Source organism: Anolis carolinensis, chromosome 1 (genome assembly GCF_035594765.1).
Source record: "Anolis carolinensis isolate JA03-04 chromosome 1, rAnoCar3.1.pri, whole genome shotgun sequence".
Classification (NCBI taxonomy): domain Eukaryota; kingdom Metazoa; phylum Chordata; class Lepidosauria; order Squamata; family Dactyloidae; genus Anolis; species Anolis carolinensis.
Window position 1 is genome coordinate 117,405,796 of NC_085841.1, and position 14,224 is coordinate 117,420,019.

Consider the following 14,224-nt stretch of genomic DNA (forward strand, 5'->3'; position numbering starts at 1 on the left):
TCCCTATATATATCTCTATAGATAGACACATACACTCATACACATATAGTCATAGACACAACACATATGCATGCACATACATTTATGGACATGAATATACACACAAATATACAATGGAAATATATCTGTTTAGATTTCACATAATCACCAGTGTTACTATTAGCTATTATTATTATCATCATCATCACCACTACCACCACCATCATTATTAAGATATATTTACACACAATGTCCCAAAAATGTATACAGCCTTTAAGAGCTAGTACTATTGTGATTATTTGAAGGGTGAGTAAATACATTTATCCCGAAGAATAAATATCATAATAATGATTTAATCAGAGTTACAAATTCCATCTTAAATCACAATTTTATGTCAGGTGTTCAAAAGGTCACCCTTGCACAGAAATGCACTCACTGCTCACATGGTCAAAGCACAGAATTGCAAACTTTGCTGAAAAGTTTCTCTTGTAATTTGGCAACACTTCTCTGCTATTGGCATTGTTAATATGTTAAGGGTGTATATTCAATTTTGGGGAAACATTGTGAAATACGGTAAATTTCCAGAATTAAAAGTTGTTAAGGGTGTATACATTTTTGGGACACTCCAGATAATAATAATAATAATAATAATAATAATAATAATAATAATGTAATAATAAAAATAATAATAATTTTTTTTATTTCTTACCTACCTCTCCCTGCGACTTGAGGTGGGTTACAACACAAAATATGTGTGTGTGTGCATGCACAATCATGTATGGTAAATACACACACACACATACACACATGTACATACACACCCCTCCCTTCTTCCCTATACCTGGGAAGTTCAATCTCATTCATTTCACTTAGGAGGAACTTAACAAGATCAGTGACGTACAGCACACCTTGATTCTCACTGGCAGAGTTTTCTCATTCTTGTTTATTAATTACATTATTATTATTTTTCATGCTCACAGTTTTTTTTCTCCCTCTCTGTTACTGTAACTGAGCCTAGTGGCCTTTTCCAGCTTGGCTTCTCACCAGCTTTCGCCTTTGCTGTCAGCTGTTGGGGAGGAGAGGGGAAAAGCAAGAGGGGGGAAAGAACAACAACAGGAAAGCCTTGCACATATGTATGACTTTGTCCACATACGTACAAATCCATGCATACATGTGCACATACATAAATACATACAAATAGGGTAGCTTGCTGATCCAGCCAGCTGTTGTGACTGTTTAGCAGAGATCTGATAATGCTGCAATTGACTAATGAAGTTTCTCCCGGCCTAAGTGTATCCAGGGCTCATTGCAGTAGAGGAAATTGCAGTTAAAGGGATATTGGCAGGGGCCAGTTCAAATATTTGCAGTCTTAGACAGGACAGAGGTGTCAGTCCTGAACATCCTTCACTGCATCACCCAGTCTGCTTTCTTAGAGCTGCTGATCACAATATGACTTTCTCATGGGTCAGCCCATTCTCTTGGCAGCCAGATTTGACTTTTTCACTGATATCAGTGAATGTATCTGTCGTGATCAAGTGGTGCCACTGCTTTCCCAGAGTCAAGGCAAAGAGCAGGGTATTTATAGGGCACTCTTTTAGAAGCACAGCCCTATTTCTCCACAATCTGTTACCTTCCAAGCAGCTCTCTTTAGAGTGGTCTTGACTTCACAATCCCATTGGATATGAATTGCCATACTTGGCGGGTAAGCTCCAAAATATGAAGGGAAATAATGATATCAAATGTATATGGAATGAGAAGCAGCATGAGTAATTAAAGGGATTTGATGGGTTAATTTGCTAGTCTTCTAATTTTGGGAAGAGGAATTAAGTGAAAAGAAAGGTCTAGTCCAACTTGAATAAAGCATTTTGAACAATCTGATATAGGATATTATTACTTGAGAGATGATGTGTTGTAGTGGTTTCAGCATTGAACTATAACTCTGGAGACCAGAATTCAAATTCTTGCTTGTGAAGGAAACCCATTGGGTGACCTTGGGCAGTCACACTCTCTCAGCCTCAGAGGAAGGCAAAGGCAAATCCTTTTTGAACAAATCTTGTTAAGAAAACCCCAGGATGGGTTTGCTTTAGGGTTGCTATAATTTGGAAACAACGTGGTGGCACACAACAACAGCAGCAGTATTACTCAGGGCAAGACAAGTAGCAGCCTATGGACTACAGAAATTTTGGTAAAGGTGAATAGGAGCTCATCACATAATTTTCAAAAACCTGTTGTTAGGCTGAAATAACTTTGTTAAGATCATCAAATAAACATACAGTATACAGATTTTCATTACATTCTCAACTTAGTTTACTATTAACTGTCAGTTATTGTTCAGGAAAACTGAGTTTTATCTCCATCAGCTTTTTCACAGTGATACGTAACGTAATAGTCTTTTATTTTGCATATGGTCATGCACTTAAACTTTGTAGTGATAATATCTTGAAGATCAGTTGAGGAGTGATATCTAAAATTGCCCATAGAAAACTTATCAAAGTCTGTCTTTTAAGAAATTTTCTATGAGAAATCAAAATTAACTTTTAAAACAAGCATTAGATCATTTGGATTCATAATTTAAATAATTTAAAAGGGTAGATTGTCTAAGCAAGTAAGGCTTTACCCAGCCAGCTTCATGCAAAATTCCATTGCCAGGATAGAAGATATTTACTGAAATGCTGGGTAGACTTTATTTTTCTGTGTTTAAAATATTTGTTCAATACATCTCAAATATTCAACAAGCAATACCTTTTTGGGAGGTTTTGTTTTTGTCTTTTTCCCATTTTTTCTACCCCCCCCCCCCTCTTTTTATATATTGGATAAAACAATTTTGTTTTATTCATAAAAATTATTTTTTTTAAAAAAATGCAGCAAGCAATTTAATTTTTAAGACACTGCCCAAATCCAAAGTAAAGATTGCTTACCTCTTCTGCTATCTAGAGAAAAAACATGTAGATCAGTATGGGCAAAGTGCAGCTCTCCATATTAGATTCTACAATTGTTGGACTGCAGCTCAGCATTTTTTTCATTAGTTGTGCTGACTAAGGCAGATGGTACTTTCAGTCCAGCAGCATTTGACAGATACACTTTGCACACTTTTGATTTACGTTATGAAAATAAAAATCCAAGCAATAGTTCCAATTATCATGCCAAAACTTTGGTTTCTGTGTGGTGTAGCCTATGTACTGTAGCCTTGAGTTGAAAAGGCCAATCAGTAGAAAATGATAAGAGGGATAAAAATCATGGTAATGATTCTAAAGTTCTTGAGAACTTTGGCAGCCTTTTGAAAGTGGTAAGTACTAATATGATATCTTAGGACATTTTGCTGAACAAGTGTTGGGAATCTGATAAGACAATGTTTACTAGTTAGCATTTTAACTTATTAGTGTTTTTATATCATATGGCATTTTATATCATATAAAGGTCTGTGTATATCCAGTGTAAAGGTTTCTGTACTCCTTCTCTGCTAATTGATTTTCATGTGTTAATCCTTCTAAAGGTTGTATTTCTATACATAGGCTTTATAACAATCCCTATCTGATGTGAATATAAATAATTGTTAAAGCAGCACATTCTGTATATCCATTAAAGGAAGCTGACATTGTGCTGTTAAACTATAGCAATTTAATGTAATTTTGGGTGAATAACATTCAACTATATTTATGAACTGAATATTGACTCTGCAGATCCAGTATATAGCTGGTTAACTGGTCTAATTTATCCCTTCTGCCTCCATACAAAAATCCTATGAACTATAGCCAGCAAAAGGATCAAGGATCTAGAAATACATGCATCTGGAAAATCAGTAGCTCCCAAAGAAGGTGCTTTATGGAAATGTGTGCCATTTTTTTAAGTGAGTAAGCTTTAATACTTGTCAAAGCTGGTGGCAAAGAAAAATCCATAACTGAATGTTGAACTACTCTGTTTTTCCACTATGCTGTAATATCTGAAGGCAGTCTAGTTGTTCACTAATGAAAGTAGAAATGTGATTCGGTGCCAATTTGACCATTATAATATCTGATAAAAGTCAAGGTAGTGGATGCATGCATTCAGAACTGGCTGAAGGAATTGTGAGAGCTATATCAATCAAAATTGCAAGCTTTGTGACAGATGTATGACCTATGTGTGAATATGTATATACTTTACCTTGGGGCAATCAGAAACTTTGTCCCAATAACAATAATAATAATAATAATAATAATTTTATTTCATACCCACCTCTCCTCATGGCTTGAGGTGGGTTACTGCATAATTAAAACACATAAACATTATAAACATTCTATAGATACACAGTTATATAAAAATACATATTAAAATGTATTTCTATAAAATACATATTAAAATGCCAGAGCATATATTAAACACAAGACATGAGTTTAAAAATCATGCTTAAAAATATATTTCCCAAATAGTATTTGGGAAACATCTACTGTTAGCTCCCATCAAGTCGACTCTGACTTACATCACCATATCATGGAGAGACCTCCAAGTCATCCTATCATCAACTGTTTTACATGTTCTTGCAGAAGATTGGGCTGTGGCAAGCATCATTTTCTTTTATACACATCATGGCTTTTCATGATATGTCCAAACAATAACATCTTCAATTTAATCATCTTGGTTTATAGGAAAAGTCCAAGCTTCATTAGCAGTACAGTCTATTTATCTGTCTTTGTAGCCGTTCACGGTATCTGTAGTAGCCTTTTTTAGCAAGACATTTCAGATACTTATTTTATTCCCATCAGGTTTTGTCTTTGTTCAGCTTTCACAAGAACACACAGAAATTGGAAATATGATGGCATGGAAATCCCAATTTCAATGTTCTGTGCTTTATCGTCACACTTCAGGATGTTGTCTAGTTCTTACATAGCTGTACTTCCAAGTCCTAGTTTTCTTTAAATTTCTCCACTGCATTCCCAATTTGATTAATGACTGGACTATGGTGTAGGAAATCTTGACCTGTTGTAGTGTTTTTATCATCTTCTTTGAGGTTATGCAAATCATCTGAGGTCAGTATTTTGTCCTCTCGGTGTTCAGCAATAAACCTGCCTTAGTACTTTTCTTAGCTTTTTTGGGATTTGTAGTTTGATGAGTCACTGGCACTGTTTGACAGAGAAGCCCTGATTAAATTTTAACTCACGTGTTTCCGTAACATTGTGTTAAGGCAGTAAAAGTGGTATTAAACTGCATTAATTCCACATACATCTATACATCCACCCTATGTTCACCTAAAGGTAATCTTTCAGCCCTTAATTAAAATTGAAGGATTTTTTAAAAGGCTGTTTCAAGATTTATGAAGTCTGACAATCCCAAGTCTAGACAGAATGTCAATAGTAAACTCAAACTTTCAGAATGGACCCAAATCTTCTTTGTAAAATATCTACTTTTTTAAAAAAAAGAAGTAACCTAACTTCTATGTATGCAGTTCTCCAGGCGTAAAACAAGTCTGACCATCAGTCATTTCTCATTGTGACATTAGCAAGAAATAATAGCTGTACCAGTTTAATAAAAACCTATTGGACTGGTCTCTTGCTTCTGTTTTTCTTGGAAGCAGTAAGATATACGCTACATATTTCTGCCAGTGTTGAAATGTGGTTGACAACACTCATCCTTTCTTGGAGAGAAGTACCAGTGCGAAAATGATTGCTATATGGGATATTCTACACTTTTTATTTCATTTTCATGTTTGTCTCAAGGGGAAAAATACCCCCTCAACAAACAGCCCAACAAACATAATTTTTGGGGGGGGCATTTTCCTGAATGTGATAAACAATATATTTCACTATAAAATGCTGTGTTGGTCCTCTTTGTCTTAGTTGCTACTCCAATCTGCTTTGGTTTTCTATCTTTATTTCTAAGGCCCTTTCTACACTGCCGTATATCCCAGGATCTGATGACAGATGAGCCTGGGTAAGAAAATAATTTGGGATCAGGTCCTGGGATATAGGGGCAGTGTGGAAAGGGCCTAAGAGTTTGATGCTAGGTTTCTTTGATGTTAATAGCTTCCATTAACACCTAGGCCCCTTCCGCACTGCCCCTATATCCCAAAATCTGATCCTAGATTATCTGATTATCCCAGATTATCTGGCAGTGGAGATTCATATAATCCAGTTTAAATATGGATAATATGGGATCATATCCTGGGATGTATGGCAGTGTAGAAGGGGCCTGGCAGTGTGGATTTAGATAATCCAGTTCAAAGCAGATATTGTGGATTGTCTGCCTTGATATTCTGGGTTATATGGCTGTGTGGAAGGTCTTGGAGTTTTAGGCCCCTTCCACACAGCTGAATAAAATCACACACTATCTGCTTTGGTCAGACCCACCTGAAATATTGTGTCTAGTTCTGGGCACCACAATTCAAGAGGGATATTGACAAGCTGGAACATGTCCAGAGGAGGGCAACTAAAATTATCAAAGTTCTGGAAAGCATGCCCTATTAGGAGTTGTTTAAAGAGCTGGGCATATTTTGCCAGAAGAAGAGAAGGCTAAGAAGAGACATGACGCCCATACTTAAGCATTTGAAAGGATATCTTGGCTGCCGATAAACTGCCGGGCCCAATTCAAGGTGCAGGTTTTGACCTATAAAGCCCTATACGGCTCGGGCCCTACCTATCTCCGTGATCGCATCTCCTCCTATGAGCCTGTGCGGACCTTGAGATCTTCCGGGGAGGCTCTTCTCACGCTCCCACCACCGTCTCAAGTGCGGCTGGTGGGGACGAGGGAACGAGCCTTCTCGGCAGTGGCCCCCTGGCTCTGGAATGCACTGCCAAAAGAGATCAGGCAATCCCCTACATTATCCAAGGAACTGAAGACCTGGTGGTGTCGGCAGGTTTTTGAGTAATTATATTGGACTACTGCCGATTTCTGAGCCTGAATATATTGCACAAGATTTCCCTAGCCTAAAATGATACATTTTAACATATTGGGTTTATGGTTCCCATCCCCTTGATCTGGTCATGTAAGTGTGATTTATTGTTATAATTGTATTATTTTACTTTGTTTAATAATGTGTATTATGTTGTTATGTAATGTTTGTGCTGCTTTTAAGACTGTAAACTGCCCTGAGTCCCATCCGGGAGATAGGGCAGTACATAAATAAATTATTATTATTATTATTATTATTATTATTATTATTATTATTATTATTAAGAAAGAGGGAGCCCTGCGGCCCTGCAGCCTGGGGGCCTTTCCACACAGCCATATAACCCAGAATATCAAGGCAGAAAATCCCACAATATCTGCTTTGAAATGGGTTATCTGAGTCCACACTGCCATATTTTCCAGTTCAAAGTAGATAATGTGGGATTTTATTCAGCTGTGTGGAAGGGGCCTAGGACTCAGAACAGAGGCTGGATGATCATCTGTTGAGGGTACTGTACTTTGATTTTGATTTTCCTTCATGGCAGGGGCCTGGACTGGATGGCCCATGTGGTCTCTTCCAACTCTATAAGTTTATGATTCATAGAGTTGTGTGGCTTTCTGACATTATTGACTGCAACATGGACAGTAAAATGATTATCCAGCATGGCTAATACTGTCTATGGCCGGCTGAACCATCTAGGCTCAATTTCTGCTCTGGCCTGGCTGCAGATTTACCGTCCGTTGCAGATGAGGGCAGTGTTAATATGTTTATATCAAAGATGATTGAATGAATGTTTTATCTGAATTCACCTAGTGACTTTGAAACTAGGGATACCCTGGCCCATAGATGAAAAGATTTAACCCATTTCTCTAATTCTGTCTTTAATAGATCTACTTTTGATGGTAATTTTCCCCACTTTCATAGAAATTCTGTTAATACTCAGTGGTGCAATGTGTGAAGCATTCTTGGATTATTTTTTTGTTTGGCTTGCTTACCAATCTCTGTCCAAACATTTTTCAGAATGTTATTATGACTGGCCCATTAAAATCCGCTACTGTCAGCATAGTCAATTTTATGTTACTAAAGGGAATCGAACTTGAGAGTAATTGAATCTGTTCCAACTCTATGACTTTTTAAATCTCCCAGTCCAACTATTCTGCCAGTCCATGCGAGGCAAGCAGGCGCCTGGAACATGTCAAAATTAGAGCAGTCCTATAGAGCATATGTAGCCTCCTGAAAGTTCCTCAAGAATTTAAACTTTTTTAGGAAATGTTTCCCATCAATTTTAGAGCTCTTTGATTTTCTTTTATAATGAATAGGTGTGAAATGTTTCATTAATTTTAAAAAAAGGGAACAAATGCAAAATTGTATTGCATTTCATTAGTTTTATATTTGCATTTGAATAATTTGTTTTACAGTATTATTGTACTGTTTTTATACTTGCGTTAGTCCTTCCTTCTCATATATTGTTTTAAATAATATTGTTAACACTAAGTCTTAGTAATGAGGGGGAAAGTATCTAAACACCATTTTCAGGGTGGTGATCTGACCCAAAGATTCCTCCTTTTCATCCTGAGGAAGAGAAGCCAGTCACTTAGCCTCAAGATCAGGCCCTCAGATGAGGAAATGAGCAGTCTTTTGCAGTTGATATATACAACTTTGCTAAAACAGTGGGGAAACAAGATCATTCCAACAGAGTTTCAACAAGCTTATATGAAGGTATGAATTATTGTTTAGTGCTGTCAAATTGACCTCAACCTATGGCAACCCAATGAATGCCAGACCTCCAGCTCACTTCATCATCAACAGCTCTGCTCAAATCTTGCAAGTTCAAGGCTGCGGTTTTCTTGTTCCATTCTACCTCCCTGTAATGTGGCCTTCCTCTTTTCCCCTTGTATCTTACCAAGCATGATTATCTCTTCTAGTGAGTTATGTCTTTTCATGATATGGCCAAAGTACAACAGTTTCAGTTTAGTTATCTTGGCTTCTAGAGAGAGTTCAGGCTTCTGTTGCTCTGGCTTTTACATTTTAAATGTTAATGGTTTATAAAACTTTTATTAATGTCAGTTTTAGACCAGGTTTTTAAATAGTTTATTCGTTAAAATGTAATTTTTAGTTGTGTTATGTCTAATTTATTGCAACATTTTATTATTGCTCAATGTTGATGTTTAATGTGTCATTTGTTTTATGGTAATTTATCTTTTTGTTGTTTACATTTTATGGCATTGAATGTTTGCTGCTACATGTTGTTAACTGCCCAGAGCCCCCATTGGGGAATAGGGCGGGGTGGAAAGAAAGTATTATTATTATTATTATTATTACTACTACTACTACTACTACTACTACTATTATAGGACCTATTTATTTGTCTTTATAGTAGTTCATGTTATCTGCAGAACTATGCTCCAGCACCATATATCAAATGTGTTGGTTCTCTTTATATCAGCTTCCTTCACTGTCCAGCTTTTATATCCATATATTGAAACTGGAAATATAACAGCATGGAGAATTCTGGCTTCTGTAATCAACAATATGTTTTTGAGGATCCTGACTAGTTGCCTCATAGTTGCCCTTTCAAGTCCCAGGTTTCTTCAGATTTCTTGACTTTAATCTCCATTTTAATTAATAACACGAGTAGACAGCAGTATGCATGTATAGCTATATGTATGTAGAGGTCCATATCTTAAGATGACTATATGAGGGCCAAGGTTAGAATTCCAGTGAATGCAATTGTCCAATTCTCTCCTATGTATTTAGTGAATACATAGGGCATTTAGTGAGCATTTTGGCTTAAAGCTTCTTTGCAATATATTGTAACCAAATATCTGATTGCCAAAAGTGGTAGCAAAGACCTATAACTCACTCCTTGCAAATTTTACAATGCACAGAATTACATTGTAAGCTTTGGATGCTTTTTTATGGCCCTCTCAGTGTTACGCTCACCCCTAAGAATATTAGTACTAAATACTGTGTAAAGTTAATCTCTTAAAGGAGACTGATACAACTAAAGGAGTCATAGATACAACATTATAATCAGCAGTTGATCACAACCTCTCAACATTTTGTATCAATTATAGGAAATTAGAGTCACTTCAGGAGCTTGAAGGCCGTTTGAGATGCAGTGATCTGGAATCTAGGTCAGCCTTCAATCACGTGAACACATTCCTGGCCACTTTGATAATATTGTTTTAAACAATATCAAAAAATGAATGAGAACAAACAAAGCTTTTTCAACATTTAGAGTCATTCTCAAAGATCAGCAACCCTGACCCATTTTGAATACTCCCACATTTGACTTCTTCATACTTTACAAACTAGGAGTGCATTATAGGAACAATCTTAGAACCAGCATTATTATTTCTGATTTTTTGGGCCCTCTGGACTGTTTTGTTCATCAAGACAACAGCCCTATATTCCCGTTTTACAGACGCAAATCAGAAACATTATGCACCAAAACCATTCAACTTATTTATTGCTAAGGTAGAATTTCAGTCATGGTTGTGCAGCTTCCATTATTTTAAGTATGGATTTTGACAGAAGCATGTCAAATCCCTAGACAGGTATCTGTCAGTGTAGAAAGTAAGACCCCTCCCCCTTTTCCTGTCGAAACTGAAATGGAATGTTTCTTACAGGCAGAAGAGAACAGAAAGGGTTAATGATTTGCGTCTTTTGAGAAAAGAGTATGATTGTTTGATTGGTTGGTGCAATTTATATCCCATCTTTAGTCATCCAAGGTCACTAAAATCCACAGTATGCACGCTCGAAAGGAATGCAATATTTTTCCATGTCAGTTTTGAACATACTCTGCTGTTGATTTTTATGGAAAATTGTTGAAAGACCCACTTCTAGATCAATTTCTAGATCCACTGATCATTTTATGGTAAGACCTTTATAGGAGAACGTAAATGAATTTCATAAAGTGTTGGCTAGACCAATAAAACAAAACAGATCAAACTTTTACATATGGATAAGAGTTTGACCTTTTGATGATGCTTTTAATAACTGTTCAGTACTTTGTGTCCTAAAACAAGGAGGTGTACTAAGACAATGCTGTTAAGTAAAGCTTTAATCTTATCTCAGAGAACAGATGACAGATCCAATTAGTATCCTTCTCCCAATTTAGAAATGCTGCACAATTAAAATACTCTGCTAGTTTATTGTTTGTTTGTATTTCCCTGTTAAATCTCTGTTCTAATTTTGAAACATCAGAATAGAACTTGATGTTTGCCCTGCTCCAGCTTCTGTGTGTTTAATTGTAAAAGTTTGTAGTACTCCAAAAACAGCAGAAAATAGCATGGATTTAAATAAAAGAAAAAGCTTATTAGGGCCTAGTGCTGACTTACTGTATAGCTATAGTTGGCCAGAAATAGTCTCTTACTTTAGCCCTAATCACAGTTCCAAATGCACAGAGACACCATAATTCATTTTCCTGCAAAAAGTATATGCAAGGAGTTGCCATGAAATTAATTTGAATTACTTATCTAGAGAACTGAGAAACTAGAAGGATGATCAAACATGTTAGCGATGGTTTTGGTCAGGACAGAAATTATCTTGGTTTCACATACAGTTTGTAGTGAATTGTCAAAGATATTCAGAGTTTTAGAAGCACAGGTTGATTTACTCTTATCCAAGATTCTTGGGAACAGATTTTTCTCCCAGATATTGGGGATTTTTAAATACCTTTATTTGCATATACATGGTGGATATGGAATGGAGGGAATGGGGACTAATCACACATCCAGCCTATAATGCTTAGCAAGGTTTATCATTGTATATTGCAATGGCAAGTTATTTCACCCTCTAGATAATTTTAGTCTATAGCCCTCATAACCCCCCAACTAGCATATCCAGAAGCTGGGGCTAACAGCGGAAGCTCACACTGCTTCCAGGATTCAAACCGCCGACCTTTCGGTCAGCAACTTCAGCAGCTCAGCAGTTTAACCCTCTGTGCCATCAGGGGCACCTGTATAGTTCATCTTCATTACATATCTGGGAATGAATGGCAGTTTTATTTTAGATAATTCTGGTTTGTTCTTGATATACTTATTATAGGGATTGGTTTTTAATCCAATCATTGTAAAAGAAGAAAAGAAAGCCAGACAACATTTGTGAAGGTGCAAATCATTTTCAATTTCTGAATCAATTGGTTTTATTTAACACAAAAGCATTGCACGTGGAGGCTAATAGTGTAAGTATAAAGCAGATTTGGCTTTTAAAAGATGTCTAGGGCCAGTTCATGAGCAGCTCCTGAGGGATGTCCAGGAATAAAACTTTCTCTCACACATGTGCTGGATGAGATATTTACTAGCTGGATGAAATCCTAAAAGCAGAAGAGAAGGAATTTCAATTTCTTTTGTTACCTTCACTGTTGTTTCTGTACTTACACTTTGCCCTCAAAAATATCCAGATCACTTTTTTATTTTATTAAAATAACTAGATAAATAAATAAGTGACTGACACTACTTGTTGAGCAATTGCAATAAACTTGTTAATATTTTTATGACAAACATTTCTTGAATTATTGTACAGTTGTGTATTGAGCATTGCATGCACTTACATTTAATACTGCATTTGTAAATTAAAGGCAGCACTATATATATTGATAAATGGGAGGAGAAGCTGCCACATATAAGAAGCCTGTTATTTTAAGGCAAATGTTAGAACAAGCCCTCAGGTTGACCAATATACATACATTCCAGATTTTGATACTTATATCAGTTACCTTGAAACTGCAAGACACATAAACTATAACTATTAAACAGAAAATTGGCCATTGAATTATAGTGACTCTGGGAGCATTACTTTCATTTATGAAGGTCTTACCGTTGGGACTATTTTACACATCTTCAGGCCACCAAAGTAAATGCTGCCATTTATTAGATTTATAGGGAACGTTTTTTTCCTCCAAGGAGTCTAATCTGTTCTTATAGCTGGCTAGTTAAGCTTTGCATTGCATTTGACTTCACATCTGGAATCTGATTTCACACGCAAAGGTAGTATAACCCCAAATGTAATGTTACTCAGAGCAAGATGTTCTCATTTTGGTGGTTTTTATCATGGCCAAACATAAGTAGAAATATTTCTTGTTGAACATGATTTTCTGGATTGAAAAGTGCAAATTAATTCCACAAAATATAGCAGTGCTGCAAATTTATTCCATATTGCGAAACTACTAAATAAATAAGTGGTTTGGACTGGCAGCTAGTTTCTCCTGCTTTTCTTAAAGCAAATTTGAGGTGTTGTGATCTACATATTTTCTTATTTAGAACAAGCCGTGTTTTCAAGTACCTTGGGAAACATTCCCTTAAAAACTGGATTCATGTTTGTTGGATTAGGCTCCATGCCTCTCCTTTGCATGTTGCCAATGACAATAGTCCCCCCCCCCCTTTACTACCAGTACCTTCCACACTGTTTCAGGCAGCTACCCCTTTTCCAAGTAATGTAGTTGGTAAACCGACAAACATGGGGAAGAGCAATACGGTCTTATTCTTCTCTTTCTGTGGGCTAGTCCACGCCAGCACTACTGGACATAGCCCAAATGACATCCAGGGACCCCTAGCCCTAAATTCTGGGTAAACCAAGGTGAACCACTTTTGCCCCACATTAAGCAAAGTCAGGGAATGCTCTGGAGTTTTGTTAAAACCCAAAAGCAGTCCCGCACTTCAGTGTGAATAAACCTACTATCTACACAGGCTAGCATCATCAGCAGTAGCACAGGGAACAGAACTGATTTGGAAGATGTCACCCTGATCATTGCAGCAGATAGTCAGAGAGCTCTGGAGAACTATTGGCCATTGCCAGGCCTCTTTGCTGACACTGGCAAAAATGTCCACATGATCAGGGAGAAGGAGGGAGGATCATTTCCTCCTTCTCCACAATCTTAGTCTTCATTTCCCCCGGTTGTGTGAGCACCTTTGTTGGTGTCAGCAAAGGTATCTGATGACAACCAGGGATGACAAGTTAGGTAATAGCCCATCAAGGATGAATCAGTTTTAGCCCCACTGGACTGCTGCTACAGTGGGTTGGGGTGGATTTTGTAGTAGGGGTAGATGAGCCCTTTGTTAACCCAATATAATTATCTAGCATTGTTCTTGACCTCATGAGTATGAAGCAAGTCATATAGACCTTCCACCACTTACTACATGTGGTGACAGTTTAGGAGAAGAGAGGAGCTGGTTGCACCCACAATGCAGAGCTGAGTGATTAGTAAATCCACCCCAAATGTGCTAGTTTGGTTTATACTCTTAATAAAACTTTAAACTTAATTTTCAGTACTAACAATACACAGGTGCTTTTAATTTTCTGGTGTGTGGCAGATTATTGTGTAATCTCTATCTATCTACACATATATACATATATACATACATACACACACACACACACACA

The 14,224-nt window shown here is 36.9% G+C and overlaps 2 protein-coding genes across 11 annotated transcripts in view; one reads left to right on the plus strand and one right to left on the minus strand.

Moving 5' to 3' along the window:
* prss35 (serine protease 35) overlaps positions 1–14,224 on the minus strand; it is a 229,903-nt gene that overhangs the window by 55,239 nt on the left and 160,440 nt on the right. For 3 of the 8 annotated variants that reach the window (XR_010006354.1, XR_010006352.1, XR_010006365.1), the window contains one exon: positions 11,944–12,158. The exons of 4 other annotated variants lie outside the window; for them this stretch is intronic. The gene's annotated coding sequence lies outside the window, so the exon portion shown is untranslated. Of the gene's footprint in view, positions 1–4,277; positions 5,076–11,943; positions 12,159–14,224 lie in introns of those variants that run through there. One more of the 8 variants, XR_010006357.1, reaches the window with a different exon arrangement.
* me1 (malic enzyme 1) overlaps positions 1–14,224 on the plus strand; it is a 152,489-nt gene that overhangs the window by 2,286 nt on the left and 135,979 nt on the right. Inside the window, exon 1 of one of the 3 annotated variants that reach the window (XM_062981220.1) lies at positions 1,614–1,681. The exons of the other annotated variants lie outside the window; for them this stretch is intronic. Within the exon in view, the coding sequence (XP_062837290.1) occupies positions 1,661–1,681 (21 nt within the window). The 5' untranslated portion in view covers positions 1,614–1,660. Of the gene's footprint in view, positions 1–1,613; positions 1,682–14,224 lie in introns of those variants that run through there. 3 annotated transcript variants of the gene reach the window in all.